Genomic DNA, 22,819 nt, shown 5'->3' with positions numbered 1-22,819 from the left:
GCAGTCCACTATCGTTTTTGCGTGCTTGGGGCCCATCAAGTGGAAGTAGCCACCAAACCTGCGTAAGCCTTGCCTTGTATTTGACAGCCCTTTGCCTAGTTCCAGCTAAACAATGTCAGAGGCAATGGATTTGGGTGAGCATGCTGACAACATCAACGTTATCCATTAATGTGTGCATTTACTGAAAGGCTCCAGGACATTTGGCCGGTAAAATATTAGTATAATTTCACTATAGAGAACTACTTCCGCCCTTGAGTTTATGAGTTTCAACTAATCATTCCCCTTTCCGTAACATGCGCATTGTTGCCAAAGTGGTGACAAGCGAGGGTTTTTATTTTTATCAAGCTATGTGGTAACTTTTCAAATGGGATTTCCCTGCTGAGCGCATTCAATATAAAAAAGAAAGCCATCATGGACGAAGAGCACCACGAATCATATGATACAAACTGTTTTTCTGTTCTGTTGAAAACTGCTATTCCACTTCCGGAACACAGCTATTCACTTTTGGTCAGTATGTCTGGCCATCCGTAACGGATGGTGATATCTGAAGCTAAATTGTGCATAAAATAGGCGCAAGTGAAGCGTTTGACTAATTTAACTACGCATGTAATTAGTCGGGAGATACAATGTTCACAATTGAAAAATTACTTCTCATTTGATAAATTAATCGAACGAAACCAAATTTAAAATTGAATGCACCCATAAGATTTTGATGGTTGAATGGAATAAATGAATCCACACAATTTAGTTATACCTGGTTGTGGAGCTTCCATAACCTTTGCTTTTCTCAATTCCTATTACCTTATGCAGATGCTTTTATTTTAGTTTTTCCACACGGAATTGTGGACACGGATTAGACAATTAGTAAAAGTACCTTTGAAAAGGTAAAACTTGCCCACAGTATTTCAAGAATCCTTAGAGACAGCTGAGTAGAAAGAGTTTATAAACAGTTTGTAGGATAGATGCTTGGCCGCCGTTCGAGATCTTGTTTAACTGCGAGCAAGCACGTTCATTCGACCTCCTTTCGATCTACTCTATTTAAGAGTAAATAACAAATCCTTCCAAAAAGGGCGTGGTGCACGAAAATTTTACAAATCCCGCAAACATTTTAATACTTCTGGAGCTCATGCTTTTCTTATTTTGATTTTTAAGCCCGCCAACAGAATCATTTTCATCTGGGCTTCAGAGTGTGGATCATTTTACTTGAGAAATATGCATGTTTTCCCACAAGACCTTAAGGGTTCAAAGAAACATTCATCCTCTTAATCATCTAAATTTCTTGTGAAATCGGTTAGAGTAAAAAACGCCAATAGTGCAACGTGATGATGAAACCATGGTGGAAACTATTGTTTCAGTTGTTCCTTTACGTACTTCCTAAATTTTAGGTGGGGTATCGATCAATTATCCACATTAATTAACCGGAGATCAAACTCCATTTTATCTTAATACGAAGATGCCTCTACCCACATCAAATGCGTAATGAAAGCAAGACAACCTACTATAATTCACTTGGTGTGGTTTATTCAGTGTTGGAGAGAAATGGACGTAAAAAAATTCCTGGAAGCCTTGTTCACACAGCATGCCCATTGAGGGTACTCGACAAATGGAATAGCGATATATGCAATACATGGCATGCCGAACTTTTAGTATGTTTTGTTGTATAATCATGGATTTTACGGGAGGTGCGAGGTTAGTTTTGACAGTAAAACCACGTCGATGGCCACCTCAGAATTAAGTAACAAGGAAGTAGGTAATGCGACCATAGTGTCTAAGTGATGCAACTGCGCCCGGTAAACATGTTTAGAAATTTTCATACTAAAAGGCGCCTACAAAAAACGAAGACGCCGTCATTTATTTTCCTGAAGTAGCCTTGCTTATTCATTTTTTGTGACCCAAAATCGCAACACAGGTGAACAAAATGTTAGTCAGAAGTTCTTGCTGCATAACGACACCAAAATGAAAAAGTGATTCCTAAATTCAGTGCGCTAGGATGTGTCGAAAAGGCCTGTTCTTGGCGATTTCTCACACAAACGAGACTCCTGTATGGTTCTATTAACCGTTTTACAAGAATCGGACCCGACTGTTCAAAGCGTGTGTCAGCTGTTATGTGCTCGCTGAACTCCTGCGTAAAGAGAGGTTTATCGCACCCTGCCTGTTTTTTTCCGTCTTTAAAAAAAGATTTGTCTCGTTTGATCAGCCCCACCAGCGTAAGATACAAAAGAAAACAGCGATGCTCGCAAGAGACGAATATGTCATCTGTTCAGCCTTCAAAAACGGCTACCTCCCCACATCCAACATATGGTTCGAATATCAGTTCTCAAGTGTAGGCCACTATGTGTGATATGCGGAAGGCAACTTCCACAAAGTAAGGAGCCAAAAAGCCCCTTCACTGGCGTTTTGTCGATTAACATAAAAGCCTAGTCAGAAGCACGGATCGATTTATTCATGTTTTTAGAAAAGGCCCTCAGCCGTTTGAGGGATGTCAACATGTTTAGGGTTTAAACATTTTTATCCACAACAGGCAGTCAGATATTTTTACGAACAATTCAAAGTAATTTACCAACTTTCGTATATTTACCTGGTTGATTTTCATCAGATATTGACATCATGCAGAAAACTTGAACGCAGGATAAGTTGAAGGGGACAACTTTTCGTAACATGTGGTTTTATCCAAACTTTCCACAGCACACGGAATTAAAAAGTAAAATTCTAAAAGCATCATAGAACGTCTGAAATTCAATTTAATGATGCCACTTATTTGGTTTGTTTCTTAAAGCCTGTGAAACTTTTGATCGAGTATTCCAGGAACATGCATACAATCAATTCTAGTAGGTCACTCCTGGAAATCCTTTAAGCCATACACGCTCAGTTAAAATTTTAGGATGAATAAATGAAAGTCCACTAATGATATTCGAAAGTATATACAGTGTTCAATTTTTCGACAGCACTCCTATTATTGCAAAATGAAAAACTACCCCTCTTACACATGCTAAATCCCAGCCACTCTAACCTCCATACCACTTCCGAGTGTGAATCAGGTGACAGATTATCTTTTCTTGGTACGCATGCTTATAAACTTACAGACAGACTATCGCAAGGAGCAAGGCCAACATTCACATTACATTATTTCCAGCCCATCATTTTATTAGCGCGGGTTTTAAAAATTCCATCCTATGGAATAGCCATAAAAGGGCTTTTTAAAGAAAAATCTGCTCAAGAATGTTTCTCCGGAGCACTTGCAGACAAAATGAAAACAGTCATCTTTCATCAAGCCAGCAGGATGGGCATGAACTAGTTTCTCTGATTTGAAGCGGACTGTTCCAGCACAGACGAGGTACAATCTCTCATTCACTTTAGAACGTGTTTATACGCAGCTTGGTCTCACACGGACCGCCGCACAAACGTGCAGAGGCTGTCTAAACCATCAGTTTGTCATGAAACCTAATAGTTCTGCATTTGCGGAGTGACCTACTTTGGCAGTACAGACAGATACTCAGCGAAACATGCAGCGGAACATGTTACAAATCATGTAATTCAGATGATGTCTGGAAAGCCGTCCGGTTAGAGGTCAAGCCAAAAAGGCCTGCATCACCAAAAAGCAGACCCTTGTTAATTTCAAGCCATAAGATGCTCTCTGTTAACTCCTTCAGAATCATCATGTGCAACGAAAATACCAAATTGTCAATGATGAGCATAGCTTTGCTGAGCAAGTCAAAACATCCTACAATGAGTGCACAGAGCAGTCAAATCAAGCGATACGGTTACTCTGGTAATGTTTAGGCAACTTGCGGAAATCAAAAAACCACGGTCGGTTAAGCATTATTTCTACTGTTTATTTCTATAAACTCAACGTTCTACTTCTGCGAGTGAATGGCGTAAGAGAAGTGTTGACACAACTTAGCCCAAGTTTTATTGAGATCGGTGAAAATGTCTGAAAAATGGGAAAGTTATTTTTCCAATCAACTCATCCAAAAGTAGATACGCTCTGTTGGCTTCTGGATGTGACATATGTGAGTCCAGTTAGGTAGGTCGCATAGCACAAAACTCATTGGACCATAAAAATACTTTACTGATAGGGATTATGGCAAAATTCGAATGAATTATTGGAAGTCAGTTTGGATCAGTGCTTTTCATCTAACCGGAATGTCAACAACTTAGTGATGAATGTGTTTCATGGAGTATGTACGAGGCTCATTTCTAGCAACTAGAACCAAGAAACTGCTTGACAGTATATACTAGTATAACAAAGATATTATCTTCATATACTGGTTGATGCAACACACACTTCAAGGAGTGAAAACGTTTCTTAGCTTCTTTGGAAAGCTTCCGGCTCGGAAACTCGTTTTTATTGCCGCGATTAACTCATACTTCCTCCCTTACCTAAAGCTTTGAATTTCGCCTCGCAGAAATTATTCCGTACGGAACAATGTATCTGGACAATCTATATCCAGAACCCTTTTGGGCTGGCTCGGCTTTTTTGAATGAAGTTGCCATGGACCTAACCTTTTTAGTTCATGCACTCCCTTGGCAGCATTCCTGAAATATAATCATCTTCCACTGAGGACAACCTGATTTGCCATTTATAACTATCAAGCCTAAATGTTAGAATCTCAGTAAAGTAAGCTCAGTGTTCGGACATGTCGCAATCCTGATGTGCCGGTGGCAAGGAAATGCCTTGCAAGGCGTGAAATTCGAGGGCTGATTCCGATTCGTGAAATGTGATGCTCCAAGGATGTAAGACCTACCTTAAACTGTAAAAGATATGATTCCTCGAAGTGGATGAAACAAGGCTTCCGTAAGGGATTATAGTAACATCTGCTGCAGTCAGTAGCTGCATTATAGCACGTGGGATCCACGTTCTAGAAAAGATCGCAACCGGCCTCTAAACAAGTTAAGACTGGTGTAGGGGGTGTCTGGAGAAAACATTGTTGCATTTTGACCGGGCAGTTTGACATGCTACTCGTAAATCCATAATTAATTTGCAAATAAAAACATGGAAATGAAAAGAAAGTAATTGAAGTTTGCTTATTAATGCGGTACTTGATTTATCTTTGACACTTATCTGTCCGTATTTTATTATAAGTCCACCGAGGTTTCGACTGTTCCCAGGGCATGCGCTGATGAAATTCCTGTAATAAACGTAAGGTTGTCTCCCGCTTATTTGCTGAAAAGAGTACGCACAGATTCTGAGTTCAATCCAGCTTAGCTCGTAATATCATTGTGGACAAAAAGCTGGAACGGTACGAAAAATTGGCACGCTCAGTTCTGGAGTCGTCTAATAATGTGATTATTTTCCACGCCTTCCCCCGACGGAGACGTTCACGTCAAAGTAGATGCCACATAATGTTTTATCTTAGTAGAATTGGGTCGGTCCATTTAGGAAATTCATTTTAACTGTGGAATTTGGGGAAATTTTCTGTTTGCTGTAAAGCCTAAGTCAGAATCAGCAATGATAAGATGCAGAAAATCGAAGTTGTAATCCTAATGAAGCGAATCTGAGAGGGATGAATGCAATCGCCACCTTTACGTTGGCAGCTAATGAGGGGAGGCAGGAGTTTCTCAATTCGGAATTTCCGACTTATTGTTTAATCGTGACATGAAACATTATCAAAAGCCTGGCGGATATCAGCGAGCAGTTGGAACTGTGGATCTGAATTTGCTTGCTACTTTGCTTGTTTTTTTGCAACTTAAGCATGACTGTGAACTTTAATTTTGCTCATTTCCTCGAGAGGCTTTTGGTGATAAAGCTGAGAGTGTGTGGGTTTTTTGGGCACTTGTATGATTAGTTCGATGTGGTAAAATATTTTTGGGTTCCAAATAAATTATTTTACATCTATACAGTGAAGCAAATTTTCACATACATATATTACTACTTAATACTGAGCTCGAAATAATCATGTCCCTAACTTGAAATCCAATTTTGTTGGTCCACCCGCCATTACAAATTCCAGGGCGTACTACCATGGAAATCGCTGACTAAAACCTGATGTGTGCAATTTTGTTAAAGATTATTGAACATCTTTGTGCGATTTAACCACCACCAGTGACGCAGGAACTAGGAGAATACCCTCTGAAAGTAAGCTGTTGGAAAGTCTTTTTTGATGGCACAAGGATGTGCACAGAGTAACTTCATTTCGGAAACGCTGAATAACACATAACTTTTCGGCTATCTCAAGTAAGAACTGGAGCCTTGGATTTTTTGAGCTAATTGGCAAGCCACTTATCAGAAAGAAACACAGAAAGTGTCGTTTGATAGCTAGTTTAGAACTGCGTTTACTGTCATTGAACGAAATGTGTTCTGATATTATAAACTCAGGAAAAATTACTGCTGCCTCAACCAAGGCTACTTGTGGCTGCTAAATATTTATCCACTTGACTAACGACGGGGTTGATAACCTAGGAAGCAAACAACACATGTCCCGTTTGACAGTGATGAGGACAAACAAGTGCCATAGGCCAACATCACGTGACCGCTATTCAAGTGTGCCCAAGTGCAGATCAAAAAAGTGGAAGAACGCATCCACGGAATAACGTGTTCTTGGACTTGAGAAACCTGGCTTCTTTCCTCATTGACATTTTTACAGCGGCCTTATAGAGTTTCTCTTCCGGATGTTAATGAAAGCAAAAATAGGAACAACAAATACTTCGTAAACGTTACACATGTAGGAGGATAAGCCAAGGAACTTGCAACAAACTGTCAAATTCCACACTGCAAGTGCAAGCTTTGTCACTGTGGGTCAATAATATTGAGTAACCTTTAGGAGAGTAATTTGCGGAAGTCCATTATGACCAACTTATTATTGTTGTCTCCTGAGGACACCAGATTATTTTTTTGAAGAAAAGTACCAGCTATTTTCGTGTGCTGAACGACAAAGGAAACTTGATTCAGACATAACTCGGAGCTAATCCACTAGATACCCTCCACTAAGAGTTCATTTTGTGGTAAAGTGAGAATATACCCAGTCGCCCTGAATACGATTTGATTAATATCGCAAACTGAAAATTAATCCAGAATTCATCTGGCCTTTGTAAACCATCCGTTTAATATACACATTAGTGTACCATATCAACGGCGCACAATACGGTGCGAAATGAAAAAGGAGGCGGAAAAACTAGAGAGGTAGACCTTCTGGATGGTAAGAGATTTCTGCAGCTTAAAGAGCAGTTATATCGGAAGATTTGCAAAACTTTTACATTACAGCTGTTTTCCTTATGCATCATAGTTGCACATTCCTGATTAAATATACTGTCCATATTTTTCATTCATGACGTTGTTCTTTGAAGTGTTCAGCAAAATATGGGAAGACAATCTGTGGGCTGCGAACGACCATCGTTCAAGAGTAAAATAACAGATTTTAAAAGCAAAAGACAGCACACTTTGTAAACACGATCAAAATCCCAGAATAAATAGAACATTCATTTGGTTACTCTGTAAAACATGGGGATCTAGTGTATGCTGATTGTTCGCTGGTCCTTTCGCCAGGCTTGGCAGTTGCACTGCGAATTCCTCATCACCACTCGAAATTGCCTTGTCAATGCAAGATTCAGTGGATCAACTCAACCCCTCAGATAATCGAACAATCAAATCAACCCGCTCGATCCGCACTAACTACATCACCTCGACTGGTGATGAAGCGTTTGTAATCCAACCATAAACCCTAGCGAACAGACCAACAAAAAGAACAGATGAAATCACTTAAGGATTAATACAAATCTACACTTAGAGGAGTGAAAAAGCACCGTATTAACTGGACAGTATTTTAACTTGCAGAATTGCTGTTCCAATCAAAATTGCACTATATAACCCTTCACTAAATGAAGTGGAGCTACTTTCTTATAGTTAATTGTGAGTAATTGTCACTGAAGTTCTACTGAGTTCCGAATCTCTGAAACTGCAAAAACGCCACGGCCTGAAGTACTGCAATCTGGTTTGATAGCCTTTGGAATAGCCAAACATTTACCTGTTTGATTTCTTTACTTAACACCTTTTGATGAATTGCTTATTGATATCAGTGGACCGGTATTTGCTCACGGTTGTCGATGGGTTTCAGTGTAGAATTGTCCTATATAACGGTAAGAGGCGCACTGCAAATGTACCTGAAGAAGAGTGGAAGATGTGCACACGTACCAAATGATTTTTTGTGTAGATGGGCTTCACTTACAAAAATGTTCAGTCCTGAGGCGTTGGCATTACTCAATAGCACCCGGAAAGTTGCTTTCATAACACACTCAGCAAGGTTACTTATGAACGCGTTTTGATTCGCTTTGTCTATTTAATGCATTAGGTTTACGTATATTTATCAAGAGGAATGCTTAAAAACATTTCAACATTCACGAGACACTAAACTGTATTTTTTCAGCGGGTCATTTGTGTACAGCGTCGATAAACAACTGCTTCCCCCAGAACAAACGTAACTCCGGTTGATGGTTCGTTAAATGAGCAAGATAATTTAGACTCCATTGTACGCAAACTAGAGAACGACGCTCAGTTTTAGCTCACTGGCACGTTTTACGGAAGAAATGGTTCATCCATCTATTGACGCTATCACAAACGCATTTCGCCCTGGGTGGCATATTCACTGTCACCGAAAATTCACCTAAATAGTGCAGTAATCGGATAAGTGATAGTTCAACGGGAACATTAGTTGAAAATTCCACTTGAGACTTTGTCACTTGAGGAGCCAGTATATAGGTGGTTACGCGATGTTGCTTCCTTAATTGAAAAACACCATCGTTTTATATGGTCTGAGCATCAGTTACTAAATGAATGAACAGCCGCTTGTGGCCGAAACTTTAAGTGTGAAAAATACTAGCCGAGAAGTCATGAATTCGAAACTTCTCGGAATTTAATGAGATGCTATCTATTGATTGCTTGCAATAAGGGTGATTTTTCAGCATAGGTTGGCTTCACACTACATTTAGCGTTTGGCATTGCCGAACCATTGGCGAAAACCACACACCAATGGTTAGTAAAACGTTTGTATTGAATATTACCACTTGACTGTTTGTTCTTCACCCCCTGCCCCTAGCCCCCTGCCTCCACTCGAATACCCCACAAAATTTCCCGTCAGATATGGTTGCCTGAAATCTTTTGAGCCACTATTAAACGAGAAGTCATGATTAGTAAAATACTAGACAGAGGTGGGTGCAGGAATGATTATTGCAGCTCATGTTTTGAATATTTTAAAGCTGGGTAAGTCTGCCTTGCTCCTTAAATGCATTTGTAATTTTGCTAACTCTATAGGTTAGTGAATAGCCCCAATTTAGAGGCATATTTCTGTCCTACATCATCTCTGCCCTAACGTGTAGTTCTTGCCCACACTGTGGTGGGAGTACATCGAACATCGCAAATTTAATGTGGGCATTGTAATCATAACCTAATTTGAAGATTCGGTTGTTTGTCACATCTTGCCTACCTTTTGCCAAAAGTAATCCCTAAACGTATGGAAAGTAAAAAAATATCTTGTCGTGAAAGTTGTGAATAGTTGCGAGCAACAAAACTGTGAATCGTTCTGAACGAAATCGAAGTTTCTCGCCAGACTTGGAGAATGTGTTCGTTTCCAAATAGGCTTGTGAAGCAGTGTCTTTCTTTTCCATCTGCTGTACAATGATAGGAACTTGCGTATTTTTGTCGGTAAAACTTCTCGTCCCAGGTCTTGCGAACAACATGGTGGTTAATATAAATTTGGGAAAATCGAGGATAGTGAAATCAGTGGCGACTTATCTTCTATTGTGACAGTCTCTTCTTCCAAGACGTTTTCTTCGACATATCTGAGCGTATCGAGCGTATTGAGGGCTTTCGTTAGTGAATTGTCACATCATAGTTTAGAACAAAAGCGTTCCAAAGCTTGGTTCTTAAAGTTTTCACTCGCTGCTTGGAAGCTAAAAGTACACGGCACCGAATACATAACACATAGACTGAAACAAATATAAGCGTGTTTTACATTTACTGGGGAGAGATTTATGCCCAGTACTGATTTGGAAATTTACCCCTATATAAAACTTCACAGGCAATCGGTGTCGAAAAAAATCGCGTAGTTTATGTGGTCTAACTACCTTGTAAGTGGATGCGAAAGAGTGATTTTTAAAAACATGCTTGCTCATATCTGATTGCGGAACACCAAAATGTCTTTATGAATGGACTTATTATTAGGCGTGCTATTGATAGCACTTTCTTTCCGTCTTGTTCTCATTCGTAGCTGAATTTATCATGGTCGGCTGAAGATAATTTGCCCCACAAAAGTTGAGACTGTTTTGATTAAAGTGCTCCTGTTCCAAGTTGTTGGCCATCTTATTCACTGTAAGAAGCTTCCCACATTATTTTGCTCACTTTTTCCTGGACGACTTGAATATGCATTATCAAAGCACACAAACAATATACAATATACAGCTGAAGAGGTGAAGTCCGATTATCTCCGCCTTTTGATTCATTGAAGTTAAAAAAAGTTGTCTCTCAGAGTGCCTAGAATATATTATACAGTTAAACAATTCCCATTATTGTTGTGTTGATGATATCCTTGGTGTCTGATTGTGACAGTATGACAGATTTTATTTCAGACCGCAAAAATCTGCAAAGTTGATACTCAGTGCACGGGTGAGTTTACGAGACGTATTGTTTTCCTTTACTTTGGGTGAACTTGAATACAGAAATGGACAGTTGCACTGCAACGGATATTGTGACAACATTGGTTTACAGGTAGACAAATTTGAGGTCATTGCTATCGTAAAAGAAAACAAACCGCTTTCTGGGCCCAGAGGGCTCCCAGTTCCTATCCATCTACAGTTGCTCTTTATGAGAGCCAGGCTTTCCGAAAATGTCACACTGCCAGATAGCCCGTCCACGGTAATTCAGCTCAAATTGGTGTCCAGCATCCATGGGCTCAAACGCAAGATGAAATATCATGCTGTTAGTTTACTTTACCCAGTCTGCAACACATTCATTGCTCCTGGGTGCTCTGAAACCCATATGGACCAGACAATGTGGCGTTCGCCCAAGAGAAAGGCTTGACGTCTTGTGTCCTGCAATAGAACCGGAAAGACTCAGCACATGAGCTGTGCAGTTTAGTCTCACATATCCGATACCTTCCAGCAACCACCAATCAACGCAGCTCAACCATTTCGCGTGTTCTATTGAGCATGAATTAGACGTTCAGGATAAATACAATGAAAGTAGCATTAGTGACTGTAGTCAGGATACCTTATCCAACAGTTTGTCACCAGGAACTACATGCAACCGCGCTATTCTCACTTTGAATAGCCGGTGATTATGCTGTGTGACGTCATCAAAGTCAATTATTTTTAGCCTAATCTAACTCTATGGTCCATCATCCCATCATTCACACATACGATATTTTTTAACCAAATACTGGCAAGTATTATGTTCTATCATTGTACAAAATTTGGTACGGGAAACATACCTTGTTTGCAGTCTTTTTGTGCAATCAACAAGTCCAAACTGATAGAATTCCTCGCATATGTTTACGCATACGAGCTCCCATCATGAAGTATTTATCAAAGCGAACAAATTAACTATTGTAGTGAAAGTAGTCAAAAGTGGTTGTTTATAATTTCTCTTCCGGCGAGAAAAGATTTTAGGATTTTCAGTTAGGTGATCGCATTACAAGTGGAGGTAGTCTATGACTGAAAACGAGAAGCGGCTCACAAACACTTGGACATGTTATAGAAGCTCCATTCTTCAGTCTCGGAATGTACATCGCACGACAAGTTATTGGGTGACTACACCAGTACTGGCTTATAGAATGAAGTTCAGTGACCTCGTAGATTTATTCTTCTTCCTCCCAAAAATGTGTCTTTCAGCCCTGCACTCGATTTTTTCTGGGCCACTACCATGTGAAGAATTCCAGTGATCCTCTTTCTTTTCCGTCACATTTTGCTGCTTATTGTACAATTAAGTCTCGCCTTGTCACAAATTCAATATTGATGATAAACGTGTTGTAAGGCCACCCTTTACCAAACAAATCACCTTCCCAGACAGACCAGACTAGTGGAAAACGCAAACAGCCGTCGATGGTACCGTCAAGTGATGGACGTGATTCGTACTGCATGCTCTTCGGCAAAACATGGTGCCTAGAAAAAAATAGGCGTTAACCGATACCTGTCATCTAAGGCAGGATTATTCGTGTCAGATGCAACTTCCAGAATGTGATGCAGCAAGACAGATAAGCTTAAAACCAGTCAGAAAAGCTCTGCTTGTACAACACACTTCTAAAATGCATTTCGGCTCTTATGGAACTTATGTCAACCCCGTGGAAAAATAGCCTAATTAGGCATGAAGCTAATATGATTGGTTCACTTTTTCTTACAGAACCCGGTGCATTGGAATATCAGATAATTTTCGGGATTTTTATAAAAACGAGTGTTGTATGGTTCATTATTATTGCCACGAACCAGCACACGATAGCAAACAGCGAGTATGTCATACATTTAACCCAAAATTAGTGTTTGGTTATGAAGTGAACACTTTGTAACTTATACAGATATGTCCGAATGGCATTGTAAATCAGATGTCACCAAAAGCTTTCATTTTCTGTGTGTCTTCTTTTAATAGGTAGGTATATTGTGTTGGTGAGCTTTTTCTAATCTAAGTATGTAACTATCTCCCTCAAATAAAGCCTTGATTCGATAGTCTGCATAGTTACTTCTGACCAAACAAGGGAGGAAAAGGGAACAAACTGACATCCAGTTCAGCAATGATTCTGCTTTAACCAGTTCTTCTTACTCTTGGTATCAAAGGTTACCATAAAACCGTTTGAGTGAAATGCCTAAATAAAATTACTTAAACCGTCGCGGAACACTTTTATGTGGAATCGTTTTAGTGGAACTTTTCAGTCGAAATATTAGAAAATAGTGGCCAGAAAACTGCTAACCTCAGCACTCGAAAATCGCCGCCACCATCATTGAAAGCAACACAGTATAAAGTGAATAGACTATGTTGAAATTGTGTTAACATATCTGAATAGTGCCTTGCAATCAAATAGAGAAAGAGTCGGAAAAACGAGGGTAACTCAGACACACCTCCGACATGTCCTCATCTCCTGAATTCCGCCAAACAAGCTGGATACAAACTGGCAGCAAAGACGCCACTGACATTATTTGGACGCCCTATCGTTCAGTGTCCCCAGACAGACGGATGGAAGTTTATGTAGGCCCATCCTGGGGGCGATGGAGTAACAGTACACAAAATTTTCACAAGATATTTCAGTCCCTGCCGTCACGTAAAATTTTGTCCACCCATAGGTTACTGCCACCCCGAACTGGGTGGCAAAAAACAGGTCTCGCGTCGGCAGGGGATAACGTCTGGTAGAAGTGGCACATGGTTTGGACAATTTAGGCTACGTTGCTTGCTGCAGTCTTCGAAGGAAGCAACCGCTACTTCACCGAACATCCCTTTCCGGATCATGTCAGTTGGAATTCGCCCCTTTCGAAAGATTTCGGCCACACTCTGGGACAACCCAGGGCCACCACCGGAAATTGCCACGTCTCGCATCGTTTTTGACAAACTGGGATGAATTTTTCACCCCGCGAGTGACGCAAGTGGCAAACACAATCCTAGCTTTTGATTTTGCGTTCACTTTGTCTATCACACTAAAACAAGAGCTAATGCGACCTTCAAGTCGCCTGTAGTTTTCCACATAGTGCATTGCACCGATGTAAGTTCCACACTTTTGGTGGCGGACTAGAGCTTGGCTTCTCCATCGGGAGGATTCTCCTGACGTTTATGCTCTTGGCTAGCGCATCTATATTCGTAGAGCCGGAATCCCAATTGGGTTACGTTTACCTCAGGGGATGGATTTAGATTTTGTTTCATTGGACTTCAACTGAACTAATATTCCAGTGTCATTAATTTGCGGAAAAATTCTCACGTTCAACGAGATTGTTGAAAGATTTTCATTAGTCGTGCGAACACATTGCGAACCTATCTATCGCACTTTACCAACAGCTTGTATGACGGCTTCGTTTTCAGTTCATGTGTTTCGTTTCCCAGTGAAGCTTTTAAGTTTTTTGTTTGACTATTGTGCTGCCAGTTATTAACCCTTTGAGAAAGACTATTCGCCTTTTAAGGGCTGACACTTTGGTTATCCGAACAGACGGTCTTGAATGTTTTAAGCGTACACATATAACACAGTTGCCATCTCGATTATAGGGTTCTAAGGCTCACAAAATGAACAAGTTCAGCAGAAGCAAAGCTGCAGTACAGCTCAGACAGCCTCACTAGTCATAGTTCAAGCAGGTTTCCAAGTAAGAAGCAAAATGAATACACAGAGTGAAACTGGGTCAGTTGGAATGCTTGCTTCTGTCTGATAATGCAGGATTGTGAATAATTACCCCGCATGGTTTAGGCAATAAAAGGGATGGAGATGCTGACTTACAAATTTCACCAAGCAAAGACTCGACAAACTGCCCACGTGGGTGGGTAAAATGTTGACTTTTCCAATTTCTTAATTACCTATACGACCGTGTGTAGCTTCATCCGCCTGGATTACATGTGACCTGGGACTTAATTTGTTACCATCGGTTTTTGAATTATGTGGGCATCAAGGAACGTTTTCAAAGTATCGCTTAGACTCTGATACAAAAAATTCGAGCTCCGTAATCCTCATCAGCTGCAATTCTAGGCAGTTCCATAACTTGTTTTCAGGGCACAAGTGCTCACACGTATTTCAACCGATCGGAAACGAGAAATACTTACGAATAAAGTATATTCCATTGTAGGGTGTACACGGCTATTGTAAGTAAATGCTAACGATGCACACAGGCAGCCTAGGAAGGACGCCTGAAAAATAATCAAATGGCTGTTACTTGCTGCATCAGTAGACTTAGCTGTCAGCAGATGAAATAGCTAGGGGCGTAAATTCATGTCTACATCCTGTTAATTTTATTTTGGTTACAGATGGGCCTCAAAAGTAGCAACCGCTAACAACGAGGTCTTCAATATTTTCCATCTCTATCATGAGTTAGATGGACGGTCTCGATCGGGAGGCTTTGATTAATTATAACTACTTATTGTGAGGTTTCGGGCATTATATGGCAAGACACTTTTGTGATCAAATGTCTCAAAAGTTTGTATACTCGGACCAATTTCGGCGTCGAGTAGCTGCATGTCGGAATTAGTATTTACTGGAGACAATATCAAATCCATAAAAAAAAGTGGACGAAAAGAAGGACTCCGTAACAAAATGATTGATACCGATGCGTGCGTAGATACAAGGCGTAAACCAGATACGGGGATTTTAAGAAGGAAATTATTTATATCGTATTGCATGATGGCTGAAGAGGTAGCAATTGCTGTGAGTTCCACTGTAAAAAGAATAATAGTCAGAAAAAGGGTAATCTTCACATTAAGCGAACCGGAGAATGTTGGATAATTTCAGTTCAACTCTATCATGGCCTTCTTCAGCAATCAGTCATACGCACAGTAACTAACAGGGAACTGTAGTCAACACCCAAAGTTGATTTGGCTCGCCAATAAACCCGGCTGCTCTTATGTGCGTCCAAATAATCTAGCTTAGTCACCTAGTCTAATAAAGCTATTGTGTCAGATTGTAAATATAATCCAGCACTAACAGGATTAACTAACTGCCTTCTAGACCTTTTCAAATCCGATTTGATTTTCAAGACGTTGAAAACCTCTTGAAGGTGCCCATAGCATTTTTCGCTGTTATCGGTATTTTAAAGGAATTTTTATTCCTATCAAATCTTAAAACGACCTCTATCATAATCAAATTCATCACATTTCATTGCGAAGTACTGGAAATTCATAACCTACTTCAAATACTTTTGAGTGGCATATTCACATAGGTTCAGTTTATTACAATACTTATGTGCTCATTGCAACAAAATTGATCAAGACGGGGTTCGTTTGGGCAGTGTTACTGGTCGGTTGCTTATGTGCATAACTGTTGATTTATCTCCCAGTGCAAACAAAAGTCTATCGCCTGATGGCTTAGAAAAAACAAATAATGTCTTGATAAATCAGCGCTGCACCGCCTACTAGGTTTGTTATCTAGCAATCCAACCCCACTGGAATTCCTGTCTAGAAAATCTGCTTGTGTGATCCAGAAAATATTATCTTCTGTCAGGCAAATTTAAATAGTCTTTTGTCATTTATCTGTACTTAGAAATGCAAAAAAGCCACTCTGGTTTCACGTGTTTATTTAATTTATTTCTTAGTGCAGCGTAAGGCAGTCCACCTCCATCACGAGAGAACCGTTTTCTTCCGCAAAATTTCACGGAAAATGAGATTTCTGTAGCAAAAGAAAAAATAGCTGTATTCTATATCAGAAACAGGGAAATTTTAGCACGCAGGCCTGATTTTACATAGCATATTGTCCCTGTATTTTTTCTCGGATCCACCGCGGACATGATAACCAGATGTGTGATCGGTCGAATTCGGGGAGCGCTAACTAGAGCGACAGATAGCCATCACAGCCTACCCATGAATTCGACAAAAAACTGTTTGTGTTGCTGGAATAATATGCTGGAAAGTGGTTGAAATATCCCGATTTTTTCCATATTCTTTCTAGATCAAACATGATCTTGGACATTAAATACCTCGCAGGAAAACAACAGAAAACATATATCCTTATTCTTCAAAATCGTTTTGAGGTGGTTTGGTCTGTAGAGGTAAACACAGTGAATCTGGTGGTCTTCACATTGTGGCCCGATTTTACATAAAATGCGATTCTCGGAAAAAAGCAGCCTCAACATGTAGGGTACACAAGGATGGCGCCCGATCAGTCTTAAAGTGAGGAATTGGGCACAATACTCAACTGGGTGAATAGGCATGGGGATACCTGATGCAATTATTTTAGCCGATCAACCCATGGTGAGTGGATTAGCGTCAGCATCTAACCTGGGTGTTTCACTGCATCTTATCGGTGCCATACATATTTCATAGTTATCTACGCAAGCTAGGATTCATTTAGAAACTACCTCGGGATGTATGAAACTGATGGCAGTATAAATCTTACCAAACGACCCATAGATGTGTACCCGGTGCTTGACTTCGAGAAAGTGTTGCTAGTCCATGGCATAATTATTTCCTGCTTGATATGGCGCACGTTTACCTCTGACTTATATTTAACGACAGTTAGTCCACCAAATAGCAACAGCCGATAGGAAAATCCAAAGAAGCCAATAACTGTTTTCTCAATTGGAATCCTACTAGCAGGAATGAGTTGATGTTTCAGAATAAGTTAGCAGTCAGATACAGGATCTCACTACTACGTTTATTGAAAAATTCCAAATATTTCGTGGATGTTTTATTTTTACTCAATTTAAAAACGCAAGTGTTTCATTAGCGCAGTAGTTGGACACAACTATTAAGCCGCTATTATGTGGAATCTTTTATTGTTTGAGCCCGGAATTACATGATGCCCATCGTGAACATTCACGTCCGTGGTGTGATTTATGCCAACATTTGTATGATTGTTTAGAGCGTGTTGCACACAATACCACCCTGGTAGTCCATTTTCAATTTCGGGCTCCCAGAAATCTGATGCGAACTTGCCATTTGATTTGTGATGGTTTCATCTTACACCAAGGACTAAAAGACAAGTATGAGTGAGCATAAGCAATCCAGATTCTGGAGCGCGCCAAAAATATGGCGGCTAAATTTATCATTTTAATACCACAGAATGATTAAAACTCACAGAAATCAGTAACATGCAGAAAAAATTCAGCGACTACACTCAGTGGCTTTTTATTGTTGTTTCATATTACAATCTTTGCAGGTGTTGTACAATTGCCACCTTTAACTTCCAGTCGGTTGCACAGCTTGGTTCGGTCAGCCACTGATGCTAAATGTTTATTTCTGTTTAATATTGAGATATCCCAAAATCTCACAAGGAAAATTCCTTTTGATAAACGCGCGGGAACCTTGAGGCAGCTGAAATCAAATTCAGGCCTATGTGAATCAAGGAACGCCTGGTGGTGCAGCACTCCGATTTTGTACCGAAATCTTAGTAAAGCATGCTAATGTAATTTCATGTGGTTTAATGTCCCTTCTCCCGAGAGACGTTTGACATCTCCCAGTTAAAGGAAAATATCCTTATGATAACTCCCGTGCGATTTGCTCGGGAACCTTAGCGAAAATAAATATAAGCAAATTTTGACAAAAACAAAGTGGCACTTGCTCTTCTGGGGGAGTTAATGAATAGGACAAACCTCTCATCTCATTTTTCGGGTTCTTCCCGATACTTGTAGAGCACTGGTAGCGACTTGTCAATTAATCCCACATTGCTGTTTTGTTTCTTGTTATTGCTATCAATTTTATGGATTGGGTCGAGCATTTTGGAGGATATTCCCAGCATTTTTGTGGAGATCAGGCTGACCTAGCTTTGTCCTAGTTATTAAATATATGATTTCAACAAAAAACTCTCCCAAATCGAAAGGAGAATGATGATGTCTGGAATGTGATCCTTTGTGCTGCATACACAGGAAGGGGCGCGTTGGATGCAATGTTCTATTTTGCCGTAATGCTTGCTTGATTCTAATCAGACTAATGTTGATATTTGTGCTTAATTTCCAGGAAACCAGTACTTATTGGTGTAGTTCTGAGTGGTCTTCAGTTGGCCATAAGTAGACAGAGACAACGGAATTAAGTTGTATAGGGTGGGTGCAGCTGTGAAAGATCTATTAGAATGTCACCACTTGTCACACTGTCCGGAAGTGTTTTCCGCTTCCGGTTAGTTCTTTGAGGGAAACGTATTACAAAAACAGATTTGAAAGCGTGTTCCAGCCATGCATTTTTTCCTCTTTTGATTTAGTATCCTGATGCAATAAAGAACAGTGTATCATGGCCAAGGCTAAAATTGTCATCGAAACGAAATGCAGCTAACATGGTGTCATCAGGAACTCTCAGTTTCACCTGTAAGCATGGTGGATCTTGTACTGTAAGAGATGAAGATCGATTCCAGGCATCAGCTCACAGATGTAACCTCGGTACCTCCTAACTAGGCTGAAACGGTCAAATGTCGGTTGAAATATCCCTGTCCAGAATCCACTCTACTTTGTACCTTGATGCCGTATTGGATGAATACTACCTGTAAATTTGTTTGATTTGTTCCTTGTATTGCTGCATACTACTACTACAGCTTCGTTTTTAAAACGATGAAGAGCAAACCCGTTTGCTGAAAAAGATCTGAGCGGTACGTTTAGACTATCCTAATAAGTCTAGCAGGGTTAACCATGACATTGATCTTTCTACAAAGATTTGGCTCCGCATTTCGGACTTGGATACTTATACCCATATTTGCGCTGCAACAGAAGGAAATACGCAGGGCTAGAGCAATTAAGAAAGTCACTTCAGGTCTACATTCAGACTGAAAAATGTTCGTTCGACGAATTTAAGTTAACCAGAATCATCCCAAACCTGTCCACGGTATTCAATTTATTTCTTCTGAAACTTATTCAGTCTTGAAGTTTTGACGATTAAAGATGTCGTATTACCACGGATGTTTTGCTTTACACCCCAAACGGGAGCATAAAAAATTGCGATTTAACTGATACTTAATATGACATGCGCGTTTATTGCCCAAGAACACTATTCAAAATTGTGTACGTGCGAAGAAACCTGTTGGACATGTTACGAGCGGGTGCTTGTTAATTTAACGATGTTTCATTAATGTAGTAAAAAACAGCGACTATGAAGTTAGTTAAAGGCCTAAAAACTGCAGTCGCTTTTTACAGACTGCTTATATCCTCACGATACCCGTTGAGGGGAACCTATGAATTTCTTCCCCAGAGACCATTAGAGTATTACTCATACAAACCTTAGAAGATACGTCACGTTCCAAAAAGTAAATTATACAAGGCGCGAGTATGAGCATAAACTTCAGCTTGTCACACGTGTAAGGACCTTAGGATATGTGACCGCAACTGCGTGTTTTCAACCACGCTTATAACCGCAAACCCTTACGGTCATTCAAGTTGCCGTCAGTAATGCCACTGCCCGCTGAAGTGGTGTTGTTTAACCCAAAAGTTAGTGTCTGAGATAGAGGGGGAATCATCATAAAACCCCGTAGAAATATGGACTTTATAGCTTCCAATCTGAAAAACGCAGAAGATTATAAATCGATAAGCTCCTCACACTAGTTCTAAGCCCGATTCTTCCGTCGTTATTTTCTGTGACTTATGGTGCAAAATAGATTATCCCGAACAGTTCCATCACTGAGCAACCTAAGGCGGTGTTCCCAAGAGTATTGTAAGCAACCGGGACAACTACTGTATTTATTCTTGACACTAGTTATACCTTACCCAACCCATCAAGCCTCAGCAAACAAACGGGCCAGATAGCCCACTGACTTCGACCCACTGTAATGCTTCCAGCAGCCTTGCTAACTTATTTCATATTTGACTGTTCGATTTGCAGTCTAGATGTTTGTATACCGTGATTTTACTTGAGATGGAGCGTTCACACAAATTCACTTAACGGTTGTCTACCAGCCTTCAATGTATTTCGCAATTACATTTTATTTACTCACACCTCAGCATCAGTGATAATCAACTAGAACCGTGCAAATCAGTAATTTTTGCTGATTTTCTCCACCCGGATGAGTGTCACTTGATACAGACATTCCAGCTACAATACAGCAAAAGACTAATATTGAATGGTATCAGTGTTCGACTGAAGCAAATCCGGCTTAATTTAGTTGAAGTTGTAAAGTGAACGAGATGTGAAACCACTCAGTTCGGTGTTATTCTGAGATGATTGTTCCAAAGTCTGAGGGTTTGATTCTATCTACCTTGAGGGTTACCGACAAAAACAGTGATCACAGGCTGTTCGCCGGACAACTATCTTCTATCATTTATTTTTGAGGGGCGTTGTCACTGACATGAAAAGTGAATGCAAGCGATGAAAGTGAAATGCTTACAGGTGAAAATGAGATAAAAGGGAGAAACGTCTCTTTCGAAGTCATGCCACTAACAGTTCCAGTCAGACAAGATGAAGCTCAACGCATGTAGGAATTTTAGTATGGAAACGCGCGTGTAAATACCAACAGCCGAAGGAAGGACAAACAATGCTGAATGGTCTCCCAAGCGCGGCAAGAGCTAGCACAGTCAAGGCTGGCGCATCAGGCACAAATATCTGTCATACTAAGTCTGGTATGAGATGTAATGACAAGAATTTACACTCAACGTCACGTATCACGCAACTAGTAAGTAAGTGCGCAAAGAGCCCACAATGACGAGCAAACACAAGTCGCTGACTGTGATCTTAGCAAGTCCCAGTCCAATAACTGCCTTGGCGGATTGAGGAAAGCAGATCCCTCCATAAGAGATGATCATCGTTTGGTGGACCAAAATGTCGACACCACAGACAATTGCATGTACGGCTGAGAATAGAGCGATGGAATATTGATCAACTTCACACTTCTGGTCTTTCTCATTTCACACAGTCACTCCGCGCACATTCAAGAGTATGCTGACGTCTATCACGCTTGTTCGTAGCTCCAGAGCCGCGATTCGGTGAGACTTGATGAAGGAACTCAAAGTAGGTTCTTTCAACTCCTCAAAGATGGTGGACCTCAGGCGACGGAGACTTTTTGCGGGTTCCCTTGCAACCCGATATGACGAGCACATTTAGCGTCATGCATGATCCAGCAGTCCTGCAAAATATGCACCAAACTTTCCGGTTGGTCACAGCTTTTACGACAGAAGAAAATTTGACAACCATATCCATGCCGAGCGCTTCTAAATCTCGTACCGAACATTGCAGCATGCATCGGAGCTGGATACCACATTCGTTCTGCAAACACAAGCCATCGATCAGAATGATGCTAAGCGACAATCACTGGTAAACCGCCACCGACAACGCTGTTGTGCGGACTTTTACCCCAAGCAGCCATCAGCTCGTCCTTGGTGCTTACACATGCACCATAGACTCGGATCAGAAGACTGAGATCCCGAACAATCTCGCCATATGCGGAATCGTTGACCTCATTGCGTAGTACTCGGCACCGTAGAGAAAAGTGATCTTTTATGTGCGCTCTCCGGTACCTCTTGATTGCTGCACTCATATTTGAGATACCAAGTCCTCACGTTGTTTACCGATTGGAATGTGCTTCGGTAGACGAAGCCAGCGACAAACAAATCAAGCGGTTCAATTGTTCAGGCTTTTAGGAGTGTTTTGGTGGACCTGGCCGACCACGATTGATCAGATGGTATCAGATGTTTCTTCCGGATCTCCATTTTTATACGACGTTAACAGACCACGCGTCACCTCATCGAGCAATTTGACCGGCCGCCGTCGGTGGTTGAGGACATCTTCCCCCTGGAAAGTAAAGGGAATGATCAAGTACGTTGCGGTGTCTGTCGGACCCAGAGGAGTGATGAGTTCCTCGGCGAAGCAAAATGGCTCAACTGAGACCGCTTTCGCCCGATGTTTCCGGTCCCTACAAATTAACAGCGTTTTCGTCTTTCGGGCATTTCTTTTCATACCAACTATTCCCAACTCGATAGTAACAGCTTCAGGTCTCATTTTAAGGCAAGCTTGACTATGCACGCACGACCCAATCGTCAGCAAAGGTAGCTACTAGGGTGTCATGGAACTGATGTCCCGGTTGCGGCATCGACCATCCAAGAACATCATCCATTGCCACAATGAATAATAATGGGAAGAATGGATCACCTTGCCTCGCACCTCTGTGGCAGTGAACCTCGGAGCTGGGGAAAACTGCTAAAGCATTCTCATTGCACTTTGCGATGTATCGAACTAGAGGTGACGGTGCTCCAAACGCCTCGGTAGATCTGCGGATGGTGTCACGCAAAACCGAATCAGACGCTTTTGATATATCAA

The 22,819-nt window shown here is 40.8% G+C and overlaps 1 protein-coding gene across 1 annotated transcript; it reads right to left on the bottom strand.

Annotated features, from left to right (window-relative positions):
- Positions 1 to 508: 508 nt before the first annotated feature.
- On the bottom strand, positions 509 to 22,040 carry T265_07908 (hypothetical protein; the record flags this gene model as incomplete). The annotated part of the gene is made up of 2 exons (XM_009173568.1): positions 509 to 544; positions 21,816 to 22,040. 2 exons carry the CDS (start codon positions 22,038 to 22,040, stop codon positions 509 to 511), a joined length of 261 nt encoding a protein of 86 aa, XP_009171832.1.
- Between the last annotated feature and the right edge of the window lie 779 nt (positions 22,041 to 22,819).

Source organism: Opisthorchis viverrini (genome assembly GCF_000715545.1).
Source record: "Opisthorchis viverrini unplaced genomic scaffold opera_v5_195, whole genome shotgun sequence".
NCBI lineage: Eukaryota > Metazoa > Platyhelminthes > Trematoda > Opisthorchiida > Opisthorchiidae > Opisthorchis > Opisthorchis viverrini.
The sequence above is the reverse complement of the archived record's forward strand: the minus strand, read 5'-3'. Positions and strand labels throughout refer to the sequence as shown.